Source organism: Anoplophora glabripennis, unplaced genomic scaffold (genome assembly GCF_000390285.2).
Source record: "Anoplophora glabripennis isolate ALB-LARVAE unplaced genomic scaffold, Agla_2.0 scaffold471, whole genome shotgun sequence".
Classification (NCBI taxonomy): Eukaryota; Metazoa; Arthropoda; class Insecta; order Coleoptera; family Cerambycidae; genus Anoplophora; species Anoplophora glabripennis.
In genome coordinates, this window is record NW_019416555.1 from 211439 (window position 1) to 226481 (window position 15043).

Below are 15043 nucleotides of genomic sequence, written 5' to 3' on the forward strand. Positions count from 1 at the left end.
GAAGATCCTTCATAACACTGGAGTCCCATACGGGAGGCAATCGAGCTTAATCCAGATTCGTTCCGCACGGGCGAAAATGTTAGTAAACTCAACAAGGCTCGTATAGACGTATGACATAAAGTGAGCACAAGAAATCAAAGAACTACTTAATCAAGATAAAACAAGTTAAATGTGAAACAAAGAAGTTATTTTGCAATATCTGGGCAGACACGACAATATACATATTTTAACATGTAATAAATAATGAGTAATCGTTAATAATAATTGTAACAACTTTATCTTAGAGAAATATACGCCCCTGAGCGTAAGGCAATGAAGGCTAAACCTATACAGAATTATTATCATGAAACATCAATATTTTACGTATAACGTAATCGTGGCAAAAACAAGTTAGATGTGAAACAAAGAAGACGTTATTGTAATGTCTGGCAATCAGGACAATACATATATTTTTAACATGAAATAAATAATGAGCAATCGTTAATAATAACTATAACAATTTTACCTTAGAAAAATATATGCCCTTGAGCATAAAGCAATGGAAGCTAAACATACAAAGAATTATTATCATGAAACATCTATAACCATCACAATCATAAGATTACATAGAACAATTAACAACAAAGTACTTAAAGGATATTACCTGCTAACTAATAACACTTTAAACATTTAATTTTACACTATTTTGTCACACTGCCCGCCGTTCGTCTTGCTACCTATCTGCACACTGTTCTCACTTCCACTGCCTATCTTCAACTCTTTAGGCTTCCTTCCAGAATTTCCTACCTAAGTGCCTGTTTTTTGTGCTTCCTTCTATCGACCGTTAATATTACTTTTTCATTGTTATACAACACCTATGTAACAGGTGACGTCGAAGTTGATAAGATAAGTACGGTTTTGCACAAGATGACGTTTAAGTTCATTTGCTATACGCTACGCCCTACGTCCAAATTTTCAGAACCAACTTGACCACGTTTTTATTTGAACGCTCGTTATATTAAATAAAACATAGGTAATTACATAAATATTGTTCTTTATTTATTATTTGATCGGACTACAGTTACAAGTTGGGGAATAAAGCTACTGTCAGGTTCTTTTATGTCTGGTTGGTGATTATGTGGATGAAGAGCCTGCACCATTTTTCCTGAAGTATAAAGAATTGCACTGCACCTAAGTTTATTGCACAAAACGCATCTCCATCTCGTTTTGCCTTCTTTTCGTCTGTGCATGTTGTACAGGTAATGGTCTAGCAATATCTTGGGGTACTTTCTTCCACGACAAACGTATATTATATCTAAAATTTCACAATGCTACAATTAGAAGGACAAAGAGCTTAAACAGAATTAATCAAGTGAATACTATTGGATAAACAATACAAGTATTAGAATCAGCAGACCTAGATTTGGACAAGCTATAAAGTTAATGAAGGACGCTTGGAAAATATACTTTTGGTGATGAAGAAAGAAACTACATTTAATGTTTCCCATTTTAATTTATAAATAAGTCCGATGAGTATAAACTTAATGAAAAATAATGTATTTTATAATATTACACAATAGAAATTAAAAAGTACGGTACTTAGCAAAACAGCATCGATAGCTAAATCAATGATTTAAGTTGCATGAAACAACAAAATATTTGAAAACGTCAAGCAAATGTGAATAATCAAAAAAAAAATCTGAAATAAAAAACTTGCAACGATCTACATGCGAGAAATGTGATTAATAAATAAAAACCACGATTTTTAAATAATCACTTGTCCTAACATGTTTAACTTATTTTTTTTCTTTCTCTTGTCTCACAATCGTAACAGTTTGAGGAATAAGCTTCTGATAGTCCAAAGTCTTCAACGTTGGCTGGTGATTGTGCTTATAAATAACCTTAACTACGTTTCCGTAAGTATAAATTGTTGAGTTACATTTACTGTGTTTATAGTTGGCGCAAGTCCATCTAGTTTTATCTTGTCTTTTCACGTGTATTTTATATTCGTAACCATCCAATATGATTTTTGGGTATTTGTATCCCCGACCAACGTAAATAATACCTGAAATTAGTAGAATTAGTAAACCGTATCTGTAAAATACATAACAACAGTTTATTTAGATTTACATACCTTAATAACACATCTACAGCAGCAGCAAAAATGATGTCTTATAATATGAAAAACTTAAAAGAAAATGCAATTTTATAATAGGACTTTATTGTAACTAATAAGGGTTGTATATGTTCAGGTTGAACTATAACTAGGTAAAGTTAACCAATTATTAGTTATTTTAACAAAAAAACTATTTATGAATTCATAGGAAAAAAGTCAGTTAAGGTAACCTGAACCTAATACAACCAGGCCAAAACAGAAAAATAAATGAATATAAAAAATAAAATTTAAATTTACTTTTACTAATAAACTAGCTGAAGAAAAAAATAAATTAAATTTCTCTTTCTTCCGAAAATTAATATCCTATTGATTTGAATTTTAGAAATAAAATATTGGTTTTTAAAGACAAAGTACGTTTCACTTAATGTGAATATATCTTAGATTTGCAGAATGTGTGAGATTTTCTTCTATAGTTGTCCTCGCCAACGAATTCATTTCTAAAATATGTATATCATCTAATAAATTCTAATTATAATATTAAACGTTTATTTATAACTACACAGCGCTTTAAAAAAATGGTGGGCTGGTTCATGCATTAAAACAGAGTATCCCATAGAATTTTGACTCTCTTAGTCTGAATAATCTAAGCCAGAATTAGCGGCGGCTGGTGCTCTAGAAGTTTTCATAGTAAAAAAAAAATAATTTACAGTGGTATATACATAATTAAATAGATTTAATTTGTAATGTTCAGTTAATTTAAGTCGAATACGTGAGCTCCTCGAAACTCGCCTCTACATCTGTAAAGTGTTTACAGCGGTGGTCTTGGTCGCGCAGCAGTGAAAGACGTAGTGGGAGTATCGCATGTTTACTATGCAGTTTAAGCTCTGCTTAGTCCGACCGTAATCAAATAAAGGCTATTCGCCGCTTTTTTGTAATATACGTAATTTGTTCAGATGTGGTATAAAATTTTGTTACATACATATTATTTCATGTGTATTTTTTTTAATATTGTAAAAGTTTAAATTGATAATAGCACATGCAACGCCAACTATTGAAAAATCAACAGTGTGAGAAATACTAAACTTTAATGAAAAAGTAACTGAAAAATTTACTTCGGACAAAAGCAGAAGAAAGGACGGTCACTATAAAAAACAATGTTGAGCACATTTTCCGTAGTAGGGATAGTACTTAAAATAAAGTAAATCGTTGATTATGTTTTCAATACTTTGTACCTAAATTCTTCCGCCCTCCCTGTTATGGAAGTCAAGAGCCGCCACTGGTCATAATTTCCGGATAAGTTCGTGTTTTGACCCGAACAACAAGAAATTTCCCTAGAAAGTGCTTTTTGAGATTTCAAACCGACTTCAATAGTGAGTGATTGAAAAACATTGGAATTCAAGATATCATTGTACCTACCATAACTCCAATAACAAACCCCTTAATACCATAAGCTGTTATTGAAAGATTTTAATCGCAAAAACTCACGTTCACTAACTGTACAGTCGAATACGTTAACGTTTTTTACAGTATATAAAGGGTGATTCAGTCATAATGTCCTTATAGGGTTGAGGTATCCCCGAATTCAGGTTCAGCGACCTCAAAAGCATACATACTTACAGGTTGACATTCGAGAAAGGCCTTTTCTTTACTTTGACCTTGAAATGATCTTGACTTGACCTAAATGTAAATGAGAGCTAAGCTATCCCCGAATTCAGTCCCCCCCCCCCCCCCCAAAAAAAACTAATATACACACTGGTTGAAATTCAGTACAAGCCTTTTCTTTAGTTTGATCTTGAAATGACCTTGAATTGACTTGAAGGTGACTTTTAGCGTTACACTATCCCCAGATTCAGATTCTACGAGCCCAAAAACCTATACACTCGCTAGTCAAAATTCAATACAAATATTTTCTTCAGTTTGACCATGAAACGACCTTTACCTGCGTCCAGTTGACCTTAGATAGCTAAGCTATTCCCGATTTCAGGTGCAGCGATTCCAAAGGCATTGTACCTACTGGTCAAAATTCATTACATGCCTCAGTTTTTGAATCCATCAATTTGAAACTTCGTGAAGCTTACTCAGGCATACAGCCAAAATCACATACTTCCCCCCCCCCTTTATCTCTGAAACTATTCATAGGATCACTTTGGGCCCATGACATCTTTTGATCAGAAAGTCAAAAACTATAATCTACAATGTCAGCAAAACCGACTGGCCCATTTTCCATTAATTTTGTGCGGGGTTCTTTGTTGCTCATGGAGTGTCCTTAAAACAGATGCAGGTGATACGTCGATCTCATGAGCGATGGTTCTTGTATCAGTCTCGGTTCGTTTTCAACCTTATTCAAAATAAATTCCTCGACTTCGTCGATGGATTTGGAAAAAACATGTTTTATATTAAAAAACGAAGCGAAATCTGACCCACGTTGATACAAAAGAACAAGCTTGTTTTTAAGTTAGGAATCTGCCTTCGGGCGTTGGCCCATGTATTATGAAACATCCTGTATATAAACCAGATTATGGGTCTACAGTAGCTTGCATGCCCCGGGTTAAGGAATTACGGAATTTCAACAAGACTACGGACTCAATTCCTCAGAGTTTTATGATTATACATTCTCGCACATCCAGGATTATGGTGTTAGAGGGCTATTGTGTTAGAAATCTGCCAACTCGCAGTTTTGGACCCCTGTTATACGACATCCATGTTCCCAGTTTCATGATTCTACACTCTGGCACATTATTGGGTTACAGGGTTTTGGGGTTATAGCATTATAAATCTACGGAGTTTATGGGTTATGGTACAATGAGATAATGAAATCGGATGTCAAGTAAATCTGAAATCTCGAAAACCGCTTTCTAGAGAAACGTCTTGCTATTAGGGTCAAAACACTGTTCCGGAAATTCTGACTAGGTTCGGATTGAGAGGATCAAATTTCTGAGGAATAGACTATCAGCCCCTTATTATTTGTGGTACTGTGTTATGTATCCAAAAGTATCCTTACCCTTTAACTATAAATGTCAATTGGAAGTCAATCAAACCTCCAATTTGTATCGGTTCTAATAATTTTCACTCTCTGTGGAATAAGAGGGCAATCCTCCTTCACTTCCCTAGGCAGATGATTGTGTTCATGTTTCATTGTAACTTCGTTACCAGATGTGTACAGAACGGCGCTACACTTTGTCTTATTTTGATTCGTGCACCTCCATCTCGTTCTAAATGCGTCTTTAATGTGCAGGTTGAACTCAAATTTGTCCAGAATTAGCCTAGGATGTTTTCTGCCTCGAGATATGTAGATTATGCCTAAAAAATTAACTCATTACCTATTACAAGATAAAGTCATGGTCATAGTAAAATATATCTACTGGTTTTAGTTAGATGACCAGTTCAGTCATCCGATTTGTAGCATACACAATATTTACTTTTTAGTACCTATTTATGCATATTTTGGTAATTAATATTTTGAATTTTAATTATTTGGTCAAAATTGAACCATTAATTAATTTATTCCTGCAAAAATTAAATTTTGATCAGTATAACCCATCTCTTTGTACACCATGTAGGTATTTATAGAAGTTAATTTACATTCAATATTTTGTAGAATTGAGCATATGGCACAAGAATTAAAGTAGCTATTAGTAGCAGAAAATGGTAAAATCACCATCATGTTCTCTCCTTGATTGCATTGTCTCAAGGAAATTAGATCGTCATGGGACGTTTGATCTTATTTTTGGTATTATCTTCAAAAAGTCTACCACTAGTGTCCAAGATATCTGTTGTGTCTTGTGTACTCTTTTACTGCAAACTGTTATTGCCCTACAGAGTCGATCGATATTAAATCAGGTCTACTAGCAAGATACAATATAAATTTCCATTCATTTTCCCATAATATGGATATTTTCATTATTCAACTAGCACGTATTACTTTTTGAAGAAAACAAAGCATCTTTTCCCAAAAACAGAAGTACGATTAGGCTAATGAACAAAAATTGCTACAGGATTTTTTTTATTCATTTATATTACAATTGATTATATTATTTAGTAAATACATTTTGGTTTTGCAACAAATACTATTCAAATGCAAATTAAATTTACAAAAAAAAAAAACACTTAAACTAAGTGAAAGGCAGCTCAGAAAATAATTAATAGTAATGCTGGCAAGAGCATTGATTTTATAAGCTACGCTATCAGATAAGTAAGGGCTGACGCTTGCCCACACTCTTAGATCTGACAAACTAGGCATTTATTATTATTATTATTTATTACATTTACATATAACTTTTGTTACCCTGTTGTAGCAGTTCTAGCAAGAAATTGCCTCTTTCTGAGGCACCCTCCCTTAAATGTAACAGCGTCGATTGCACTGTCTTCTGGCTGCGGACGGCCTACCTTCCCTAAAACTGTGGGCAATGTCAACAATTAGAAAGACTCTTTTATACTGTATATTAATGATAAGAGTGCTTAAGTCATAGATACATCAGGTAGTTTTAATGTCCCTCCTATTTTATCTCAAAATCAGGAACATCTCATGACATTAACATATTTGGGTATCCAATCAGAAGAAGTCTGATTTTTCTGAATGGGTGGATGATTATGTCCTCTTCTTACAGTGACAGTATTCCCAGAGGTATACAAAACTGCAGTACATTTTGTTTTGGATTCGTACGTACACCTCCATCTGGTTCTGTCTGGCTCTTTCTTGTGTACGTGATAGACGAAATTGTCTATTATTATCTTGGGATGCTTACGACCAGGCAAAACGTAGATCAGATCTGAAAATGATATATCTAAACATGATACGTTCTCTGATTGTTGCTAATAAAAAATAATACCGATTTATATATTTTTTTAATATTAAACTCGTATTAAAATTATTCCACGATATCCAAATAGCGAGAATACAAGTTATGACATTTTCTTGATCGATAGGTTCGCGATACATTTGCTTTTTCAAATGACCTCAGAAAAACAAGTCTATGGGATTCAGATCTGGTAACCTAGAAGGCCCATGTGTGTGTCTTCCAATCCACTTTTTTAGAAATTCGTCATTCAGGAAATTTCTTGCAGTGGAGCAATTGGAACCAATAATTTAATCTTTCTGCTAATGGAATTTCATCGAGCAATGATAGTGGTAAATTTATATCTAATAACAAGATACAATGTTGAATTAAGTCTGTTAGGTGGAATGTGTGGACCAATTACATTATTGTTTAATAATCTAGCCCAAATGTTTATTAACTACCATGTTTAATGATATTATTTGTGTTTTAAATGAGGGTTTTCATCCGTCATATCATCAGTAGATATGCATTGATCAGTACATTGAATATTTTCAACAACCATCTATCAAAATTAATTCGTAATAATAATATAATTGGTCCAAATATTCTACCTAATCTTAATTCAGTCTTGCGTCTTTAATTTTTAAATTTAATTTCCTGAGAGGTGGATTGGAAGAGGTTTACCCATACTATGGCCTACTAGATCACCGGATCTGAATCCTATGACTTGTTTTTCTACGCTACGTTTTTCTGACCACGCTAATAGACGAAAATGAGTTACAGAAAGTTTACATTTCGATGACAACATTTTGTTTTGTAATAACATTCGTTTTAGGGGACGCAAATAGAAAAATTCAATCCTCTTCATTCTGATTTGTTTTGTCCCTCTGCATCGAGTCCTGCAATCTAATGTAACCGTTGCCTTAGTCACCTTTCTAATAGGAAAATATTCAGCGCAAAATAAAAAAATAATTTGATACGATACAGAAAAGGAAGAATAGAAGAGGGTAATGTTTAAGTTATCCAAAACAAAATAATTTTCCTGACAAAAATAAAGTCATTGTATTCTGCTATAAACAAAGAATTATTTTCTCGTGTTTCAATGGGCAACTAGCATATATTTTTATAAGTCTTGCAATAATAGATATATAATTTTATGTAGTGAAAATATTAGAAATCTCTTAGAGGCTGTTAATTAATAATTAATTATGGATTGATGCCCTAAATAAACGTTTTTAATTAGTGTTTGCTGTTGCGCTAATTAATGACGTCATTTAGTGCGACTGATAATACAGAATATGAATAATGGATACAAGCTACCTCAAGAACATGAGCATAGTCAGTAACAACAGTCTAGAAACAGCCAAATTCATTTTGTTTCGAAGCTTTGCGTTTCTTTAAATTAGCTCGCCCTATTGACATCGCAGGTCAGTTCTAAAAAAAAATTAAATACTCATGTAAGTTGCCCATAATAACAACGCCAATACATTTTTAAGGAAATTATAATACTCTAAGTTTAAATAAGTACATTATAGTAAGATTTATAATTTTTATTGTAACAAAATATATAAATACAGTATTAATGATATTCTTATTTACAAAATCGTTGTAGAAAGAAAAAAAAACCGTGCGTTCAACTAAAAATACTTCAGATAGATACTTATAATTCGTGCAAGCGATTATCAAAATACAACCGAAAATTAGAGACAATTCTATAAATAGGTAACAAGTCAAAGAAATTATAATTAATATTTTTTCGCAGTCATGGGCGCCTCTGAACTTTGACATATCTAGGAAACCCTTTCTTTTGACTGGTCGCATTAGGGAGATGATTATGAATTTTCCTCGATATGACGGTGTTTCCTGAGGTATACAAAACCGCAGTGCATTTAGTTTTGTTTTCATTCATACACCTCCACCTAGTCCTATTTAGGTTCTTTTTGTGTACGTTGTACTCGAAATTGTCTACCATTATCCTGGGATGCTTTCGACCAGGTAAAACGTAGATAATATCTGAAAATTATATATTATTCTCTTTCAAATCTATTGTAAAAGTTAAATGGAATACCTAGAGTATATTATAGGGAAAATGCAGGTTTATTTTGTCAATGTTTTTATGACGTTAGAAACAAGAAAAATAATTCGAATGTTTACATTATTTAAATATACAGGGTGTTTCTTAATAACGTGCTAATATTTAAGGAGGTTATTCTGGGGTCAATTTTAAGAAAAAAAACTTCGTATGAACATATGTCCTAAAAGTCTTAACTTTTGAATTACAGGGTGCTAAAGTTTTATGAAAAAACAGTTTTTATGATTAAGTTTGGTATTACGTACCCTAGATATTTTTTCAAATTTAGTACACGCCTTCTATTCATCGAGATGCATTTTCTGAAGTACAAACAATTTTGTTATTTTTGCCAGTGGCGTCTGTACAGGTTTTGTATTGAATATTTTTGAAGAAAAATATGTTACACCACTGCTTTTTCTTAAAGTAAAAATCATTTATAATATCCTCATTCCTTTCTGAGCAAATGTGGTATCTTCAATTTTTTTCGTTTGACATACAGTTTTCGCATAAAAAATAAAATTCATTCATTTGCATCTTATTGGACCACTTACGAGAAAAAAAAAGATTTATGTAACTTTAAACAATAATTTATTTAAGATAATAACTTTTAAATGTTAAAATTATGAAATTCCAGTAATTTACATACATTTTGGAATGGTAAAAGAAAATTACCTTGGCGTAACATATTTGTCTTCAAAAATATTCAATAGAAAACCTGTACAGACGCCACTGGCAAAAATAATAAAATTGTTTGTAGATCAGAAAATGCATTTCGATGAATAGAAGGCGTGTACCAAATTTGAAAAAATATCTAGGGTAATACCAGTTATCATAAAAAAATGTTTTTTCATAAAACTTTAGCACCCTGTAGTTCAAAAGTTAAGACTTTTAGGCCATATGTTCATATGAAGTTTTTTCTCAAAATGGACCCGAGAATAACCTCCTTAAATATTAGCACGTTATTAAGAAACACCCTATAAGGTACATACATTATTTTTATCTATCAGATAGTTATTGATTGATATGGGTGAGATACAACACGATTACTAGATATTGTCAGTGTACTTCAATGCTGGATCAGGCTTTAGGTTGCATAGTAGTTTCCTACAATTTCGTTAGTTATTAATTAATTGCAAATTTTTAGACTTTAGACAAAAATTTATCAATAAAAAAATTCGTTTATTGCATTTAGCACATATTTCTTTACTAGAAAAAATAGACGTGTTACAAATATTTTAAATTTATCGTTTGCTTAAACCTGCGACAGAAGCCTTGTAAAATGAATAAATGTTATTAGTTGGCGTTTTGAATTTAGTTGTTCGGATTTTCTGATAAATTTTAAACTTTACTTTTTGAAATAATTTCTAATCAGTTTAAAACATTAGATATTGTTACAGCTTTAGTTTTTTTCTTTTATGTTTCAGATAAAACATAAATGATATTGTAGGAAACAACTACCTTGTGGACTAATTACCCGACAATATCTAGGAAACAGATGCAGTAGCGATCAGATAGCGATCAATTTTATTTTGATCGGTGTTATGCTGAACGGCATTTTTGTTTAACATGTTTTTTAATCGTTATTCGTACTTTAAGTTGACTTGTTTGATGATATTATTGACATTTTTTCCACTTGTGCTTTTAAATGGAACACAAAGAGATACCTAAATGTTTTGTTCAATAAATTTTAAAACACATTATATGACTTTTACCATAAATACTACGAAACATAACTCTAATTAGTATCCATTTCTGATAAATTTTTTATTTTATCTGATAATGACGGCGTTTTTTACACTCAAAAGTAATAGGTACTGAGTCATTACTTAGTAGGGGAATATAGGTGGAATAATATTTGAAAGAGGAAATGGTCGACTAGATATGATATGAAACTACAGTGTACTTTTACTAAGAATGCTAAAGCTTCCTTTTTTTGTTTACTTTCTGTTCTTTAGTACTAATAGAAGTAATACATAAACTTAACTTTTTATCTATTTTGTAGATTATTATAATAAGTATACTTCTAGTCCAGTAACAAACTTATAACTTTTTTAATATATTGTCTCTGTTACACTTTTAGAGCTATACTTACCTAATTCAGTATAACAAAGGTAGGTAACAATAATTAACTTATTTTCTTCACATGCGACTGTTTAATACTTATTGCTTTATGTTTATTAATATTTACATATTTTAAACGTTTTTTATGTATATACCATTATCTATATACTGAATTATATTCAGGTGTATTCCCAATCAATTAACGTTAAAATTAACTTACCGTTTATATTGTAATTTTTAACGCCTTGTTAAAATATAATCTAAAACTGCTATTCAGGAAAAATATTTTAAACGGATTGTATAAAGCATTAAAAACAAACGGTTCCGTTTATTGCGGTGAGTAGAAATTCGTACTATTGGGAATTTGATTATTAAATCTAATAATCTGCAGGTGAAGCCAGTGGCAGAACATAACCACAAATTACCTAATACATAAATATATAACAAATATCAAAATATCAAGTGTTTTATGTAAATTGGCAATTTATAAAAATTTACTACTGATAAAGCACTGATGTTGAGCTGAGTACATAATTGATTACTTCTTAAAAAAATAAAAACAAACAAACATTTAAACGAAGGGAGTAGTTTTTAGAACTCATTATTTTCCTCTACTTTCATAACATTCTTTTCTATTCCAAAAAATATATCTCTATTTTGTTTTCCTAAAAAATAAATGTCATTTTTTTCAAGAAATTTAAATTTCGACCCTGAGTAACTGAAATATTATTGCTCCTACATCAAAAAAGGATACAATTTTCAAGAAAAAATTAAAAATATCACATCAGTTACGTTGAACATTAACCACTCGCTCAAAAATTTTTCAGGAAATAAAAAGAGTTCAATCTGTCTTTTATGGATTTGTGTATAAAAAATTCCCAGCAACGTATTTTTTATGACTATGTTTGGAATAAATGATTCATTGAATATAATTTAATAGTTATGTTAGTTCATCAATAAAATGATACTATATTAACAAATTGTTAGAGGCAGTTTAGAATATTAAAACACAAAACTACAATAATTATAATTAAGAGCAATAGATATATTTTTTATCCGCCGAATTTTCCATAAACTTCAATACAGAAAATGTGTGTATACAATATCACTTCAAACAAATTCCCAGATTATCTGTCACATTAACTATTTTGCAATGAAGGCCTTTTTCACATTCATAAGTAAAAGGTACTGATCCACCAATAAATATGGGAGTACAACGTTCTCCTTCACCTAAAATTAAAGGAAATTAGTCATATCTGAATAATTTCTTATTATTTGTAACTAAATTATCAAGAAATTATATCAAAGTAATAAAGTTTTCCGTCTAACATATTACGTTTATTATTTGTTTTTTAAATACAGATACTTACCCAATTCAGTAAAACAAAGGTCACAACAATTACAATAAGCTTTCGGTTTTAAAACTTGACCTTCAGTGCACACAGCTGGTTTGCAAGTTATTTTACAGCAAGGTTCACAAGGGATGCGTGATTCTACGATACCCCATTCAAAATATAAAATTATGGCAAAGGTGAGAATGCTACGAAGCTCCATGTTGCTGAAATGCCAGCGACTAAGTATGTCAGGGAAATGCTGATATGTTTATATTTATGTATTTTATCTACAATGTATGAGTTTTAAAATTCCATTTTGATAATTTAAATAAAAAATTATATCGGAAAATAAATATCACAGAAAATATATCTATCCTCGACATTAATTGATGTGTTTATTAAATTAGAACTTAGCAATCGCCGACAAAAAAGCAAAACTTAAAAATGGTAGTTCGATGACACCAAGTTCAGTCAGTTCTTAAATACTGATTACGTCAAATGATAAAATAACTAATGTATGAACGTATATCTAGTATACGGGAGAGAATTATTGTGGGGCACCTCTTTTTGAATGAAGTTCCCTGTTTTTAACTGACAATATCTCGGGAATCAACTACTCTGCGGAATATATCCACCGACCAGCTGGTTCACTAACATGTCACTGTACTAATAAATAATATTCGCTTTCATTTAATATTTGTGGTAAGCCCCTATAAGCTCATTTCTTTATATTCCGGGTCGCAGATTAGTGGAAAATTCATTTTATTTTTTTAAACATTGGAGATGTTCAAGAGTTTTTGATAAATGCAGTGGAAATATGTAGAATCTAGGGAGCTATAGGGAGATATAAACTTTCAAAATGTAGCAAATCTTCGGTCGCTACTGCTGGGTGCAGGAGTGGTTCGATCGTAGTTTGGTGTCGTTGTGCGGGTTGGACCTCTCTGCGTTCAATAAGGATATAAACGATGAACCTCTACATTTTAGTTATATTTATAAGACTTTATGGATGTTTAAGTGTGCTATAAGTGAAAACTAAATGTTCTAAGGTCATAGAGTAGGTAACAGTGACTCAGTAGTACGGTGTTGGAGTGGTTATAACTTTTTTAGCGGTTTTCAAAGTTGCTAGGGTAGGTGGTGGAAATTATACAGAGCGGTATCTTTTAATGTTTATTGGGAAGCTACTTATTTACTCTTTATACATAATATTAATAAAGTACATGTTATTTAAGGGTTTTGTGCACAATATATTGAGAAATTCCAACATTGCGCAATATTTCGTGTATTTCTGCAACAAGGTGTAAAACTTATTCCTCCACGCAATCAACTTCTCGCCGACGTCCACGAAATCTAGGAAGCACACATATCCTATTCAAAAGCCTTTACAAATACGTCCAGCCTTTTTCAAATTTTGGTTGTACTTCTTCGTAAATTATTAGAATATTGTGATATTCGTGTATAGAATACATTTTTAGAAATTGAATGATTTGAACATATGAGCTGATACTTGCTTACAAAAATTAAAACACTTTTCTGTAACGAGCTCTTGATAAAAATTTAGGTATACTAAATAAAATGTTATTAGTCTTTGACCTAGCGTTGTCATTTGTTATTCCATGGATTAATTTTAATTTAAATACATCATTTTTTTTATACAATGAGACATAATTAATTTGCAATCGAATAAATAAAAATTTTGCTCAAATATGTGTACCGTAAATTTGAATAAATATCATAATTTTGGGCTTTGGTTATTAAAAGGTCACAGCATGATTTTTCTCGAAAATGCGAGAATGACTTAAATTTACAAAAGGTGTTTCGCCAACAGTAAACTGTTAACTATAACGGAATAAATAATATTTAGAAATATATTTTTTAATTCTTTAAAATTTTCAGTATACACATCCAATTTCTGACAAGTGATTCTATCACCAACTTCGATGCAATGAAGATATTTTTTACATTCAACAGTAAAAGGTGCACCACCAACAATAAAGGGCGCACACTTTTGTCCTTCATCTGAAATTAACTCAAACTAAATAATATTTTTTTAATTATGTAAAGATAACTCTACCTATTAATCAAATATGAAACCTATCATTTACAAGTGAATCTCGAATTAAAAATTGTGTTATGGCATAATGTAATTATTTTTTAGTCATGTTTTGAATAACTGTAGCTTTTTAAATTGCATTGGAAACATATTTTAACTGAAACAATACATAGCTGGATATATATTAAATATTAAATGAGCTGTAATTTATACTTATCCACTATGGTAAAACAAAGATCACAACAGTTACAATATGCTCTTGGTTTTAGAAGTTCATAGTCGGTACAGGCAACGGATTTACAAGGTAGTATACTGCAAGGCTTAGGACATTGGACTAGAGGTTCTACAAGACCACATTCCAACTACAAGATTGTAGCAAAAATAGTAGTTTGCGACTGCATATTGCTTAATTACTGTCTATTTGATCAGTAATATAATAATAGGTATCTGGCTAATTCTCTTCTTATGAATAATTAGTTTGTCGAATACAAAGTGAACATTGAAAAATTCAAATAAGAAGAGCGGTTTGTTAGTATTTGGCAAGGAATTTTTTCCAATTAAAAAAAGCTCAGTATGCAATATATTATACAGGTACAGTAAGAAAGCAGCAGATATAGTATCAGTTTGGCAAAAGATGATAATCTAACACCATTA

General features: G+C 31.3%; 2 protein-coding genes across 8 annotated transcripts in view; both read right to left on the reverse strand.

Moving 5' to 3' along the window:
• Positions 1-15043, reverse strand: part of LOC108912735 (protein tramtrack, beta isoform) — a 219688-nt gene that overhangs the window by 22599 nt on the left and 182046 nt on the right. Inside the window, exons 4-5 of one of the 7 annotated variants that reach the window (XM_018718084.2) lie at positions 5097-5395; positions 2453-2592 (exon numbers count right to left, since the gene is read on the reverse strand). The exons of 4 other annotated variants lie outside the window; for them this stretch is intronic. In XM_018718084.2, the coding sequence (XP_018573600.1) occupies positions 5124-5395 (272 nt within the window). In that variant the 3' untranslated portion in view covers positions 2453-2592; positions 5097-5123. Of the gene's footprint in view, positions 1-1708; positions 2045-2452; positions 2593-5096; positions 5396-6370; positions 6865-15043 lie in introns of those variants that run through there. 2 more of the 7 variants (XM_018718092.2, XM_018718106.2) reach the window with 2 other exon arrangements.
• On the reverse strand, positions 12046-12592 carry LOC108912737. The gene is made up of 2 exons (XM_018718117.1): positions 12376-12592; positions 12046-12235 (listed from the first exon to the last, which is right to left on the reverse strand). Exons 1-2 carry the CDS (start codon positions 12557-12559, stop codon positions 12111-12113), a joined length of 309 nt encoding a protein of 102 aa, XP_018573633.1. The 5' UTR covers positions 12560-12592; the 3' UTR covers positions 12046-12110.